Source organism: Typopeltis vanoorti, chromosome 23 (genome assembly GCF_054136105.1).
Source record: "Typopeltis vanoorti isolate ZY-2024b chromosome 23, IOZ_Tvanoo_1.0, whole genome shotgun sequence".
NCBI lineage: Eukaryota > Metazoa > Arthropoda > Arachnida > Uropygi > Thelyphonidae > Typopeltis > Typopeltis vanoorti.
This window is the reverse complement of record NC_143571.1, coordinates 69,524,741-69,541,276: the sequence shown is the minus strand read 5'-3', so window position 1 is coordinate 69,541,276 and position 16,536 is coordinate 69,524,741. Positions and strand designations below refer to the sequence as shown.

The 16,536-nt window shown below is 37.4% G+C and overlaps 1 protein-coding gene across 1 annotated transcript in view; it reads right to left on the bottom strand.

Moving 5' to 3' along the window:
• Positions 1-16,536, bottom strand: part of LOC150093938 (histone-lysine N-methyltransferase 2A-like) — a 294,597-nt gene that overhangs the window by 179,915 nt on the left and 98,146 nt on the right. The window contains exons 7-8 of the mRNA XM_090412869.1: positions 16,312-16,470; positions 7,171-7,297 (exon numbers count right to left, since the gene is read on the bottom strand). Of these exons, the coding sequence (XP_090268995.1) occupies positions 7,171-7,297; positions 16,312-16,470 (286 nt within the window). The remainder of the gene's footprint in view (positions 1-7,170; positions 7,298-16,311; positions 16,471-16,536) is intronic.

Here is a 16,536-nt window from a genome sequence, read left to right as displayed (position 1 = left end):
CGTATTAGATGAAGAAATGAGGGAATTGGAAGAAAATGAGATGGTGATTGTCGGAGGAGACTTGAACGGGCACATAGGAAGACAGAATAGAGACTGTGAAAGGGTGCATGGTGGCCATGGAGTGGGAATGATGAACCAGGAAGAAGAGAGGGTTGTGGACTTTGCAGTAGCATTTGATCTGGCAATTGTGAACTCGTTTTTCTTCAAGAGGAAAGAACATTTGATAACATTTAGAAGTGGTAACAACAGCTCACAAATTGACTACATTTTGACTAGAAGAAAACATCTTAAGGTTGTGACAAATTGTAAGGTAATTCCAACAGATCAAGTAGCACAACAACACCGACTGCTGTGCATAGGTTTTAAAATAAGATCAAAGATAAGAACTTCTGGTTGCCATGGGATGAAGACAATTAAGTGGTTTCGCTTAAAAGAAGAGAGTGTGAGGAATCGTTTTAGGGAGAGAGCGTTAAAGAGGATTTCGGATGGACTGGAAAGTGTACAAGATTGGTGGAAACATAATTCAAAAGTAATCCTGAGCTGTGCAATCGAGGTGCTTGGTGAGACATCTGGAAAAATTAGAGAGCAGAAGGAGGGTTGGTGGTGGAATAATGATGTACAAGTGGCAGTGACAGCTAAGAGGAAGGCAAAGCAGAAGTGGGATGAGTCAAGAGTGGAAGAGGACAGAGAGGTGTACAAAGAGAGAAAGCAAGAAGCCAAGAGAGTTGTGGCACAGGCGAAGGCCATGGCATATCAAGATCTGTATGATCAATTACAAACAAAGGAAGGACAGAGAAAAATTTACCAACTAGCAAAATGTAGAAATAAAGCAGCTAAGGACATCTTACATGTAAGGCAGATCAAAGATGCTGAAGGAAGAGTATTATGGAGGGATGTGGACATAAGAAACAGATGGAAAATATACTTTGAGGGACTTTTGAATGAGGAAAATGCAAGGACTCACAGAGGAGATGGGCAGCCTTCTGAGGGGATGGTGCAGAACATCAGTAGAATGGAAGTGACGGAGGCCATGAAGAGGATGAGGAATGGAAAAGCGGTGGGCCCCGACAGAATTCCAGTGGAGGCATGGAAGGCACTGGGGGAAGAGGGAATTGACCTGCTGTGGGACCTGTTCATGAAAGTTTGCCAACAGGAAAATATACCCGAGGAATGGAGGGAGAGTACTCTTGTTCCCATCTACAAGGGTAAAGGGGATGCACAAGACTGTAAAAATTACAGAGGAATAAAGTTGATGTCCCACACAATGAAGATCCTAGAAAGGGTTCTTGATGGTAGATTGAGGGAGGAGGTGGAGATTGCAAAGGAACAATTTGGCTTCATGCCTGGTAGATCAACAACAGATGCTATCTTTGGGTTACGACAGATGATGGAAAAATATCGAGAGAAACAAAGGGAGCTGCATCTGGTATTTATTGATCTGGAGAAAGCATACGATAGAGTGCCAAGGCAAGAAGTCTGGAGGTGTCTGAGGGAGAAGAAGGTGCCGGAGAAATATGTCAGGTTGGTGCAGGAAATGTACAGAAATGTGAAGACAAGTGTTCGGACCTGTTTGGGACAGACAGAAAGTTTTCAAGTAACAGTTGGCTTGCATCAAGGGTCAGCATTAAGTCCGTTTCTGTTTAATATCGTGATGGAGGTGGTAACAGAGGAGGTGAGAGAAGATGCACCTTGGACAATGTTGTATGCAGATGACATCTTGCTGTGTGTAGATTCAAGAGAAGAAGCGGAAGCTAAACTGGAAAGATGGAGAAAAGTACTGGAAGAGAGAGGTATGAGACTGAGCAGAATTAAGACAGAGTATATGTGTTGCGCAGTGGGCGGTGGCCAGGAGACAGACCTGGAGCTGGAAGGAAATGTCATCAGGAAGGTGAGAGACTTTAGATACTTAGGTTCGACAGTGGAAGAAGATGGAGGAGGTGAGAAGGAAGTGGGATGCAGGATACAAGCAGGTTGGAGGAACTGGGGGGAGATGGCTGGAGTGTTATGCGATAAGAGGGTGCCGATCAATCTGAAAGGCAAAATTTATAGGACAGTAGTGAGGCCAGCTATGACATATGCTATAGAAACTGTGGCCCTGAGGAAAAATAACATCAGTAGGATGGAAGTAGCAGAGATGAGAATGCTTAGGTGGATGTGCGGTGTGACCAGAAAGGATCATCTGAGAAATGACTATGTCAGGGGAACAGTGAAAGTTACGAACTTAGGAGCGAAAATACAGGAGGCAAGGTTGAGATGGTTTGGTCATGTGATGAGGAGGGAGGACGAATATGTGGGAAGAAGGGTCATGCAGATGGATGTGCAAGGAAGGCGGAAGCGTGGGCGGCCAAAGAAGAGATGGAGGGAGCTGGTAGAAGAGGACTTGAAGATGAAGAACTTGGATGTGGTGACAGCCCAAGACAGGAAGGTGTGGAGGAGACTCATAACAAACAGTGACCCCACTTAAGTGGGAGAAGCTGCAGAAGAAGAAGAAGATTATTGAGAAAATGAACAAAATTTTCAAGGTTTTTCTGGGTGTGTACTTCCATACAATAAAGATATCATCAACATATCTCCACCAGACATGTGGCTGTAGGGTCATCTGTGTTATAGTTTTTTCCTCCTCAAATTTTTCCATAATATAAATTAGCGATGGGAGAAGATAGAGGTGAGCCCATTTCCAGACCATATTTTTGGTATAAAAATCTTCTTTTCCAAGTAAAGAACAAGGATTTAAGCCAATGATAAAAGAGACAGGTAATGTCAGGAGGAAATAGCTCTATAAGAATATTTATTAATTCTTCCATAGACATCATTGTAAACGACAAGACTATGTCTAAACTAACTACTGATATACTGATGGGATAATTTGTATATCTGAAAGTTTCTCTACAAAATGCATCGATTTTTTCAAGAAGGAGTTTGAATATTTGATATGAAGCTTAAGAAGTTATCATAGGTGTTTAGAAGAAAACATATAGCACAACTTCTATCATCCGCTATCGGAGGGGGACGGGGGGATATCTGCTTTATACATGCCATACAATCTGCTAGTGATTGGGTGTTTTGACTTCAGTTGTTTTTTAAGATCTTCTGATTCTGTAAATTCAAATGTATTGGAGATCATGGTCCTTTTCTGAATATGTGGAAGAGTCTGATAAGAAAGAAAGAAGTGATCTTGTTGTCATAATCTGAACTACATAATTTAAAATGACTGTTAAATTTCCTCTGTCTGATTTAAGTGTGATGATTTCATCATCGTCATGCAAACTTTCTGTCATCAGATGAGAAAGCATTAACCACAAGATTACTTAGTGCTTCCATTTTATTTTGTCTACCAAAAAATAATATTGCAGTATTAGAGAAGAATGCTTTAAAAAGTTTGTGTCAGATCTTATATTTCGGTCTTCTAAGACATTTCCTACTACATCAATCCACCTAGAACTTTGTTTTCCTGTCATTCATTTTAATGTCATTTATAATATTTCTTTCTAAATATATTTCTATATTTCTAAATATTTCTTCTTCTCTTCTGTATAAGTGACCACACCACTTGAGATATGCTCTGCTAACTAATTCTTAAATGCTAACAAGATCAAGTTCGATCCGAGGGTTATTCAAATGACTCTCCACTGCAATGATAGCAGTTTTGTTTATTTTATTATCTCTTTCCATTTGAAATATGCCATTATTACTTATTCTCTCTCAATCTCTTATTCAATATAATTAATTTAACTGAGTCCTTAGAATGCTGCGTGTTTTGTTTATTCTGTTGTCTATTTTCATATTTAATTTGGTAAAAATCGTGCTAAAAAGTGTGCCTAAATAACTGAAATAGTTCATTTGTTCTATTCTTCTTCTTAAGTAGCTTCTCCAATTTGGAAGTTAGCAATCATGGTATGCCATAGTGTCTGATCCTCTGCCATTCTTCTGATCTCATAATAGCTCGTTACCCATCCATTTCTTTACATCATCAACCCAAGAAGTTCTTGGTCTACCAGGAGATCTTCTTCTCTCTAATTTTTCCCTCCAGAGACATTTTCACTGCTGATCCTCTTAATATGTGTCCTGCTCTTGCACTTTTTCTTTATAAGGTCTTCCTGAGCAATCTTTTGGTTCCCATTAACTTCAATACCCCTTCATTCATTTTTTTCTCATTCCAAAAATTCTTCAGTGCTCTCCTACAGCACCACATCTCAAAAGCCTGCAATTTCTTGATTATGGATTTTGTATATGTCCATATCTCACATTCATAATTCAATGTGGATCATACATAGGATTTTATTATTCTTATTTTAGTCTGTTTATTTATTCCAGAGATCCTTAGTAATTTATTATTCCAGAATGCTTCTTCTGCCTTAGCTATTCTTAATTATTTCCATAACTGTTGTTCTATCTCCTGTAATCATTTCTCCTAAATGATGATTATGCTGGATTTTGCAAATATGACATCAGGTAAGTGAATAAGAAGGAGGCTGCTGGACAGATATCAAAAAGTGATATGTGGAGGGGCAGAATCGAGACAAAAACAGGTGACTAGTAGTGTGCTGCAAAGGTTCAGTGCTGGGACCATTGCTGTTTAATTTGTACATAAATGATATAGGAAATAACCTGAAAGGAAATACTCAGTTGTCTGATGATGCAAAATTGGGTAGGTAACAGTTAATCTGGAAGTGAAACCTGGATTCTAAAACAAAGAAACAAACAAAGACTGGAAGCAGCACAGCTGAAGTTTCTAAGACCTCTCCTGGGACTCACTAGGTTAGATAAAAAGAAAAACACAGAAATAAGAGAACGATTAGATACAAAAAATATCGAACAAGAAATAGAAGAATATCAGCAAAATTGGCTAGACCACATAGAAAGGATGAATAACGATAGGATTCCCACATTAGTATATAAATATAAACCTACAGGAAGAAGAGACCGTGGATGTCCAAGATTAAGGAGGAAAGATCAACTTCATCTGCAGAGCAGGAACAGGACATAAAAAACCTATACCTGAATTGCTCAGACAACGACAAACAGTTAATCAAGGTGATATGGAGAGCTTGCATGACAATTTAAATAGGCTGTCAGTATGGGCAAAAGTGTCAGTTTAATGTTGAGAAATGTAAAGTTATGGACTTTGGGATAAATAGATTGCACATTGATGACACTGTGAAAGTGATGCTAGAGATTTAGGGGTGGTGGTAGACAGAGAGTTAAAGTTTAGAGGACATATTGCTAAGGTGACCCATAACATTACTTGGCTATTGAAGAACACATTAACAAGTAGAGATAAGGAAGTTCCTCTTTATAAGGCCTTGATATATCCACAATAATAATAATACCATATAATATAATAGTAAATTAAATAAATGAGAGATTCAAACACATATGAAGAGAAGAGAGAGAGAGAATTCTAATAGAATGAGCAAGTGTTATGATATTCCTTGAAGTAAGAGAAGGATTCAGGCATGTTCAAACAAGGCTTTAATTCATTTTGAAACTAATACATCATTCCATGAGATTCAAAGAAGCAGCATAAGTATTGAAGATAAATTAAAATTTGTGTATGACTATGTTGGATAAAATATTCCAAAAATAAATTCTATGAAAATCTGAAATATTTGTAAAAAAAGATTCTTACATAATGTAATTTTTTGGGCTCCAGATTTTCATTTGGTACTACAAAGTACATTTGAATTGCCTAAATTAATTTTAGTTTAAAAAAAGTTTTGATTTGCTGACTTCTGTAATTATCAATGATGAGAGAGAAATGTTATAAAAACAAAATAAAGACATCGATATGTCTTTGTTTTGAACTGCTTTACAGAACTGCTTCCTGTAAAGGTGAATGCTCTCTCACACTAAACAAACAGTGATATAACTACATGACCATTTCTATATCTTTTTCACATTTATAAATCAATTGAGTACTTAGAGATCACTGCATACAGAAAATGACAATTACTTTGCAGTAAAATAGGAATTTCATATTTTGTGATAACTATCAGTAACACTGCACAATATTACTTTTTGAGAATTTATTTTTCACTTGGTTAGACTATAATAAGTTTAGTTTAATCCTTTATCCAAGTGTGAGCAAACAAAGTTTGCGCTTGAAAGTATCATCAGGACTGGGGTAAGGTAGTAACAACACCAAGGCAACTTGTTGCAAAGGTGGAGAAAGCTCCCATCACTCCTATCTCAGTATCGCCCATAATGCAAAGCACATCTCCTTGCAGATATGTGTAATGCTTTGCATTAAGGCAAGGGCCACTACCCATACCGGTTTCGACCTTTATTGAGGTCTCGTCAGTGGGAGCCAGGCCCAGTAGCGTTGACACCAAGGCAGAAGCAATGAGAGGTCATCCCAACCTATAGGAGTTGCCAAAGGGTGTACAACCTTATTATTAAATTACTCCGGATTCAGAGAAAGATGTTGAGAGTTTATTTTTCACTTGGTTAGACTATAATAAGTTTAGTGTTGTACTACCTTACCCCAGTCCTGAAGATACTTTCAGGCACAAACTTTGTTTGCTCACACTTGGATAAAGGATTAAACTAAACTTATTATAATCTAACCAAGTGAAAAATAAACTCTCAACATCTTTCTCTGAATCCGGAGTAATTTAATAATAAGGTTGTACACCCTTTGGCAACTCCTATAGGTTGGGATGACCTCTCATTGCTTCTGCCTTGGTGTCTCTGCTACTGGGCCTGGCTCCCACTGACGAGACTTCAATAAAGGTCGAAACCGGTATGGGTAGTGGCTCTTGCCTTAATGCAAAGCATTACACATATCTGCAAAAAGATGTGCTTTGCATTATGGGAGATACCGAGATTAGGAGTGATGGGAGCTTTCTCCACTTTTGCAACGAGTTGCCTTGGTGTTGTACTACCTTACCCCAATCCTGAAGATACTTTCAGATGCAAACTTTGTTTGCTCACACTTGGATAAAGGATTAAACTAAACTCATAATATTACTTTTTGTTGTTGTTGTTTCAGAATTTTCTCTTTAGCAGTTGAATGGTTGTGCATTTAAATTTTCTTGTCAACCAGATAAATAGATAATTCAGACGGAAACTTCATTTACTGGACATTAAAGCTTAACTAGCAAAATGTGTAATTTCATAATGAAACAGAATACAATTATTAATAAATAATAAATCAAAACAGTCACTTACCAATCATGACACTAAGATTCTCCAAATTTACTCCATTCTGCCAAGATTTCTTAATCCATTTAGGAGACATTCCCTCCTGATCCACATACATTGAACGATTTAAAGCAAAACCAACTCCATCAATAACCTGAAAAATGTTCAGAATTCAGTGAATATTTATTCAATCAATAAATAAACACTACATCCTTTATATTTGATTTATAAGAATGTTTAGTAGAAAGTTTCTTAAAAATAATTTTGAATAAAGTTTTGTTATGAGCTGCTAGTTTTAATGGAAAACAAACGGGGGAGAGAGCATACATTCACAAAAGCTTGCATGACTGTGTGTATATTGTGGTTTATTTCAGTTCACAGTAGTAAACCTATAATACACCAGTATAGACTAGATAACCCTTAACTGTGTAAACCAGGGGTGGCCAACTACGCTTCCTTTTGGAGCCAAAATAATTCCGATAAGACTTAGAAGAGCCACAACCTTTTACCGATGCGATGGTACGGTAGTGAGTGAGTGTGCGCATGGCAAGTTGTAACAAGCTTGTAAGAACAGCTTTGACTAATTACACACCTAATTTTAAGCCGCTTACTAAGAAAATGGATACAAGGAAGGCCTCTACTAGTAAATAAGTAACTAAAATTATTGGGTTTCAACTTTAAAATTATTCTAATTGTTCAAAGTAAACTTCGTTTAATGTGTTTCGAATTGAACTTTTTTATTGCAATTTTTATTAACCCTGTTGTTCTCTCTCTCCCTTTTTTTATTTTATTCCTCTTTTTCTGTTGTCTTCTCTTCTCTTTTTGTTTATTTTTTACTGGTAGATCGTGAAGAGCCACATGAGGCTCGCAGGCCACAACGTGGCCACCCCTGGTATAAACTATAGAAGACTCTTTGATGCCACTTCAGGATGGGAAAAAGTAAATTTTAATTAGTATTAGATATTTAAAAATGTAATAAATTTCCATAGCTAGCAAGCATTTCAAAAAGTGACTGATTAACAGTAAATTAATAATAATTCAGGTTATTTCTATAAATTAAGGCTATAGTACTAAAACCACTGAAAAGGGCTGAAGATTTCTAATGTTCTTTATTTATATTATTATGCATGTAATTACACATGCACCCTCTGGCCTGATTATCAGAGTGGATAGTTCACAACTTTAACAAAACTATGAGTCTAAATCACAGTGCAGGCATGAATGTTTTAGGAGTGAGCAACTTTTATTACCTAGTGTGAGACCATCAACCACCCTGTTTACTGGCTTGAAAAAAACGTATACCACATTTAGTCTCTAAAGTAAGGGAGCTAGGTTATCCAACCGCTGCCAATTATCAAACAAGATACACAATAGGTTTACAAACTTTTGTGCGCAGTTTTGATATTCCCGAGATTTATTAATCTTCCAGAATTGGGATGTTAATGAAAATTGTATTTTATACATTAATATTCACAGTTTCTCTTAAATAAGAATTTCTGTGTTTATTGCAGTGACTATAATAAGGAAGTGGCATTTCATCATAGTGCTAGGCTGTGGAAGAAGAAATCTGTTCTAAGTTCGAATCTAGTTGCTGATGGAAGAACTTTTTCTAATCTTTTCTTTGAGTAGCTTCCAAGTTAGTCAGCCAATCTTGGGCATGGGAAAAGTGGGTTTGTTTTTTCTCTCTGAGAAACATGGGTTTTTCATCCTGTAAACAAGAAAATCAACTGTAGAACCCACACTATTTCAGACGATAATAATGCATTAGGGTTAGAGACCATGAGATTGCAGCAATTGTCTGCCTCTGTTTACTGTTTATAATTAGTGACAGGTTTGGGCTCACTATATCTGATTGGCTACCAGTGGAGATTGAACTGCTACCTCAGTCTCCAAAAGTGAAACAGGGCTAACAGAGTCTTGCATACTCCCTAAAGGCAAGGAAGCAAGATGTAGTAGAGGTGACATGGAACAGCAGTAAGTAGAGTAGGAGACCTTGTGAATGCAGAGGCAAGTAGCGTGAGTGAAGAGAATGAATACGAGACAAACAAGGAAACGGGGAAGGTTCGGGTGAACAGAGACACTGCATGAGAAGAGTGGAAATGTGTGTATACAAGAAAGGATTGTGGTAACTAGGGATGTAGGGGAAACAAACAGGTCTGAAAAGAGGTGTAAGACCAGTGATGATAGAGATGAGTGGCTGGGAGTATGGAGGAGTCACATCTGAGGATGTGGGGTCAAGGAGACTTGTTACAGAACCAGAAATAAGCTAATATACATGTTTACAAAATGCTAGAAGTATTTGAAATAAAGGAAATAAAATTGTAGCATTAATAGAGTATATTCAGAATACTGGAGTATATTTGGAAAGTATGGACTGGTTGTCTATACTTCCTAAAATCAATTGAAAAATATATAAATCTGAAGAAGATGAGAATCAGACAAGTCTACAAAGCCAAAAAACAGGAAACCTTTTTTTTTTGTAATGGAACTGTCATGGGTTCCAGACTATCAATGATATCAGAATTCTGCTGCAGAAACACAAGCAATTCGGCTTCTATCTTCAGGAATTATACTGTTGCTTATGAGGACAGAACTGCATATGGTCCTACTCATGGTGGAGTAGCTATCATAGTTGGCAGTCATAATCCTTTTCATCACATACAGCTTAATGCTGCTCTGAAAGCAGTAGCGATTCGCGTATCTGTGAGATTTCTTATTACAGTATGTTCCATACGTGGATGGAAATCAAGGCCAGAACCTTCACTGGAAGGTCCTCTACACCTGTTCATAGTACGGGTGTCTGTACAGTGATGACACTGGTCTTTTTCATTCTTTCTCTTCTTATGAGAGTGGTCTGAAAAGTTCTCAGCCTTGGCCATAGATTGCAACACTATCGGCAAGATTTTTTTTTCCCTAAGTTAGTACATCTGTCATAAGCATCCATGTGAAATTGCAAGTCATTCTATTGAGTAGTTTGTTTTATACAGCTGCCTGAAGCAAAAAGTGTTCTCTGTATCCCTTGAATTGGATAAAATTGAATATTGTGCGGTTATAAAATTCTTTTTAAAGAAGGTTTAGCGCCTAAAGAAATTCATTCGAAGTTCATAAAAGCTTATGGGCACTCTTCCCCTTTGTTTTAAACAATTAAGAAATGGGCTGCCGAGTTTAAACGTGGCCGTAACAGCCTTGAAGATGATCCACGTCAAGGACATCCAAAAAGTGTAACAACACCAGAAATCATTGATCAAGTGCATGATATATGATATTGGATGACCAGCAGGTCAAAGTGTTTGAAATTGCTGAGATACAGGCATTTCAAAAGAACATGTATGATATATTTTGCATGAACAATTGCAAATGAAAAAGCTTTGTTGCACAATATGGGTGCAGTGCTTACTCACAGCAGATCAAAAGCGCACTTGCATGAAAATCTCTGAACAGTGCTTGGAGCGTTTTAACAAGAATAAAACTGATTTTGTGTGTCGATTTATTACTATGGATGACACTTAGATTCACCATTACACACCAGAATCCAAACAGCAGTCAAAACACTGGACAGAAGCCGGTTGTTCAGCGCCAAAGAAGACAAAGTCAGTTCCATCAGTAGGAAAGGTCATGGCATCGGTGTTTTGGGATGCTAAAGGCATTTTGTTTATTAATTATCTTAAAAAGGGTAAAACAATAACCAGGGAATATTATTCCGATCTATTAACCAGACCTGACAAAAAAATTTGTGAGAAAAGACCTGGTTTGTAGAAGAAAAAAATCATCTTTCATCAGGACAATGCACCAGCCCACAAAGGTGTTTTGGCAATGGGAAAATTAAGGGATCTGCACTATGAATTGCTGGAACATCCACCCTATTCTGCAGATTTGGCTCCCTCTGACCTCTATCTCTTCCCAAAACTAAAACACTTCCTCGCTGGTCAGCATTTTTCTTCGAATCAGGAGGTGATTGCAGCTGTAGAGGAGTATTTTGCCGATCTTACTGAGAACCACTACAGGGACGGGATAATGGCGCTGGAGCATCGCTGGAATAAATGTATTAGTCTTAAAGGAGATTATGTTGAAAAATAAAAAATAATTTCAAAATTATCGATTCGTTTTTTCATTGCTAGGCCGAGAACTTTGTTCTTGTGTAGATAGAATCATCCTTCCAGATTTTACACAAGTCTCTGTCTGTTGTTTTAGCCATTGCTAGTCTTCTTCTGATGTCTTCAGAACAGCAATTCTTCATATTAATAATTGATCTCAGGTATTCAATTTACTGACTTCCTCAGTTCTTTCTCCATTAAGGTACACATTTCTCAGGAGTTTCCCTGTCTATATTTCCTCTGAGAACTAATCTTTGTCTTACCAGGATTGAGTAGAAATCCTCTGTTTTTAATGATCTCATTAACTTTGTTAAGGATTTGTCCTAGTTCTTCCTTGCATGACAAAGGAATATTGTATCATCAGTGTACCTCAGATTACAGATCAATCAGCAACCTATGTCTTGCATACTGTGATATACTATTTTTGTGCTCTGAAGATGCCGGATAGAATATCAGCAATAAGTTAATAAATAGCTATTTTCTTATCAGTCTGTATTCTCAATATACCGTTAAAATTAATCAACAGTTTATACATTTAGCTTTATTTGCAAAGCAAGAATCATCATCATCATGTTCTTTACTACCAACTTAGGCACAGGAGGTAAAGCAACAATCAGCAGTTTGGGCATGCACATATGTTGGAGGTTTTATTAAAATAAGGATGATGTTCCTCGTGCTTGTCACTCCTTGATTTTTAAGCTCTGAAGATATTTCCTCATCTGGAACAAGGATATCACCATACTGTAGTTTCTTGACTGTTTGGGGAGATCCTACCAGTCCTTTTAAATTTAAATACAAACAGGTGACCTGTTGCATAGATAATTAGGAACACTACATTTATACTGGTATCGTGCTTTTTTTTTTCTTACTTCTGTTATAATGACATATCTATGGGTATGAGTACTTGACCTTGTTGGAGCCCATGATTTGAGGATGAAGGATTCACGATCAAGATATATTTTTTCGATGCTAGAACTGCTAAAGCAATGAGTGAGTTTGAGAGCAAAATGCAAGGGTTACTCAGTATGCTATACCAGAACCAGAGCAAAGCCTTGAGCCCTGTATCCAGACCATAAGCTAAGAGACTAACTGTAAATGGAGTGCAATTTCCTCTCGAGTAAGTCACTGCATATTGTGGTGGATGACTCTTCCTTCAGATTTCCAGAGCAATGTGCTGTACTCTACGGCTCTGTACTTTTTTCCAGGAACTTTCTCCTTTATATAAATGATACTTTACCACTAACCTCAAATCCTGTTGACAGTTTTGCTGATGATAGTACACTCCATATTTTGAATTAAACAAACTAGGTGATGCCCATATATCTCATGCTAAATATCTTTCATATGATCTCTTTGCTATATTTTAGTGTGATGAGAACAACCTTGTCAAATTCGATGTCACCAAAACATAGTCTTGCCTTATTTCACAGAAGAAAACTACACTTCATCTTCCATTACCTTTTATCTTTGACAATACCCATATCTCTAAGCAAAAGATCAGGCATTTATTGTGGATCCACTTAAACCTTTAGTTCCTCCTGGTCAAAGCACATCCATGGCTTCCTCTACATTGAAAAAATTTGATGTGCTTTTTCACTCAAAAGATTATTTCTCAACTCCTATCAGTGTACAAATCCCAAATCCTCCCTATCATGTGCAACTCCGAAAACACTATACAAATCCCAGATCTGCCTACCCTACAATACTGTTCTCATATATAGAATGGTGCAGCAAAAAGCTCTATAATAATGCTTGTTGATGTGTTTCATGAGGACAGAAAATGTAAACAGGGAGGGGGAGAAAGAGTTTTGTCCATACAAAGTAGAGATGCAAGAGGGAAATAGTGCCAGTGGTTTTAAGGCGGTATGGCGTGAGATAGAGGTGAATAGAATGAAATAATTGATTGGATGTTGTTATAGACCTAGTAATGAAGATGGTAGTGACTATGAAATGTATAATCAAATTAGCCAAGCAAAGAAGAAAACGGTGATCATTATGGGCGATTTTAATTATGCAATATAGACTGGAATGATGAGATAGCAACTGGAAGTAAAGAAAATGAGTTTCTTGAGTTTTTGAGGGACAACTACCTCAGACAGTATGTAACAGAGGGTACATGAGGATCATGGATTTGATCATCTCATCAGAGGATGTAATTATAAATGAGGAGTCTAATCACCCACCAATTGGTGAGAGTGACCATGAGGTGATTACCTGGGTGGTTGCCAGCAGTGTGAGGACCTCTGTGAGAAAGGGGTATAAGTGGAACTACAAGAAGGGTGATTATGAAGAGCTCAGGAGACAGCTTGTGGGTATAGCATGCAATGGGGAGTTAGCTGGAAAAGAGATCAATACAGCTTGGGAAATTTTCAAGAACTATCTAGTAGATAGCAATGCCTAAATGTACTCCAAGGTCAGAAGGTTAAATAAGGTAGGTGTGAAATGGGTGAATAGAGAGATTAAGCATGCGATACAGAGATAAAGGGCATTATGGAGGCAGCATAAGAGAAGTGGCGATAACCAATTCCATGAGAATTACAAAGACCAGGCAAGATGACTTAGTTGGTGAGGATAGCAAAAGTGAGGTATGAACAGCAGTTAGCTAATGAAGCCAAAAAGAATCCTAAGAGGTTCTTTCAATATGTAGTCAGCAAAAAAAAAAAAGAATGCTTATGGAAGGATAACACTGATTGGAGAAAATGGTATAAAGAAATCTGTTGCAGAAGATATACTTAATGAGCGGTTCATAAAGATCTTTCAGTATTATGAATGTGATTTCATGGAGAGATTGAGAGCAGTTGATGATGGGGAGGAGAGACTGACTATAAGTGAGCAAGAGGTGTATGGGGAGTTGAGCAAACTAGACGTTAATAAGACTGTGGGACTTAACAACATATCACCACATATTCTGAAGTTATGTGCTAGGGAGTTGACACCCGTCTTGACATATTTTTTTTATATGAGTCTTGCATTGGCAAGTTCCTAAGGAGTGGAAGGAGGGCAAGATTGTGCTGCTTCATAAGGGAGGTGATAGAACTCAAGCATCAAATTATAGGCCTATCTGTGTGTCAGGTCAGGTGTTGTGGTTAAGTTGATGGAGAAGCTTGTGAGAACTAGGATCCAGAAATGGGTTGACAACAATATTATCTTTGATGGACAGCATGGATTTGTTAAAGGGAGGTCGTGTTTTAGTAATCTACTTACTTATTACAATAAGGTGACTGCTTCCTTGGACAGAGGAGGGGGATACACAGTAATATACTTAGATTTTGCAAAGGCTTTTGACAGATTGCCACATGATAAGTTGATAGTCAAACTAGAGCGAATGGAGTTGGATATTAGATTAGTGCATTGGATTGGAGACTGACTATCTGATAGGTATCAGCAAGTTGTGTATGGGGGAGCAATATCCAGGAAAAGGAAAGTCACTAGTGGTGTGTGCCTCAGGGGGTCTGTTTTAGGATCATTACTGTTTAACTTGCATATTAATGATATTGGCAGAGATTTGGATGGAGATATTCAGTTGTTTGCAGATAATGCAAAGTTGGGATGAACCATGAAGAGTAGAGATGTTGTGGCCTTACAAGAAGACTTGAATAAATTGAGTGATTGGGCACAGGAATGGGGATGTGAGTTCAATGTTGCAAAATGTAAGGTTTTAAAATTTGGGAAACAAAGATGGGATGCAGAATTCATGCTTGGTGAGGATATATTGTCAGAGGTGGAGGAAATAAGAGATCTGGGGGTGATAGTGGATAAGGATCTGAAATTTAGGGGACACATTGCCAAAATTGTGAAGACAACACAAAGACTTCTGGGAATGATGTGGAGGACACTGACTTGTGGAAGTAGGGAGATTCATGTTCCATTGTATAAGGCTTTGATTAGGCCTCACATGGACTACTGTGCCCAGATTTGGTTACATGATTTTTAGAAGAATGAAGAGTTTCTGGAAAGGGTCTAGAGGCGACTGAAAGGTAGTTTCTGACCTCTGGAATGTCGAATATGAGGAAAGATTGAGAAGATGCAATTTACAGAGTCTGGTGGATAGGAGGAAGAGGGGAGATATGATAGAGACCTACAAGTTAGTAAGGAGTTGTTATAGGATCAATGTTGGAGAGGTTCTACAGAAAACAGTGCAAGATCAGGGAAGAACCAGAGGTCATCGCTGGAAACTGTATAATGAGGGTGTGAGCAAAGGAGTGAGAAGCAGGTTTTTTGCATGCAGAGTTATGAATTATTGGAATGCCTTGTCTGAGAGTGTGTTTCAAGTGCAGTATGATAAAAGGACCTCCTAGATGAGTCTTTGACTCCATGGGGTGTTGGGTGATAATAATAATAATAATAATAATGTGGTCCAGAAGACGGTATTTGATTAACTGGTAACCCTTGTCTTGCAGAGTAATCCAGCCACTATTTCATATGTGTACTGTTTCTGCTCTGTCTACAGGTATTTACACAGATGCTGCTCCACTGAACTAGTTGACAGCATTTCCCCACTTTTCCTGAAATCCACAACATACACAAGTAGCTGATGGTTACCATTCATTCACTGTCATACTCCAAACACACTGAACCAACTTCTCATCCTCCTTTTTGATACCTTTTACCTCTGTGCTTTGGAGCAGTCTTCTCCACAGAATTTTTACTAAGGACTACAACCTTTCAAAAATGTGTTAATATTAAGCAGGTTCCTTCTTTCTTCTCGACCAACTGCTCAGACACTATAATGATGTACCATATATAGATTTCACTATCTCTTGTGTTTGGGATTATTTAAAAGAAAAGAAAGGAAAATCATGTACTTTTTGACAAACCTAGAAAAATGTAGCAGAAGATTTTAAAAACAAGGTATCTAATATTCTTTTGTTGCCCCCCCCCTTTTTTTTTTATTAAGTGAGAACTCCTAAATTATTTTACTGATTAGTGCCAAAATTTTTTTTTCATAAATTTTACTATGCTAATTCTCCAATTTCCTACATCACTAGAATACTTTGTATATTATAACAAATGATAATGTGTGATATATATATATATCACAGAATCAAAAAAAAATTTCTTAATTTAACTATACCTTTTTATCCACATAATTTTCATGTAGCACACAGTATACTTTCTTATCTTCCTGAAATACTGCATGTTCTAATCTTGCACAATGAAAATGATAATTTGCTGGACATCCACGGACACAGCATCCAACAGTAGCTCCAGCTAGATTACATCGTTCACATTTCTTAAAAGGAGACGAAAGAAAAAAATCATTTATATTATAAATACACAATTTAGCTATAAGTTTAAA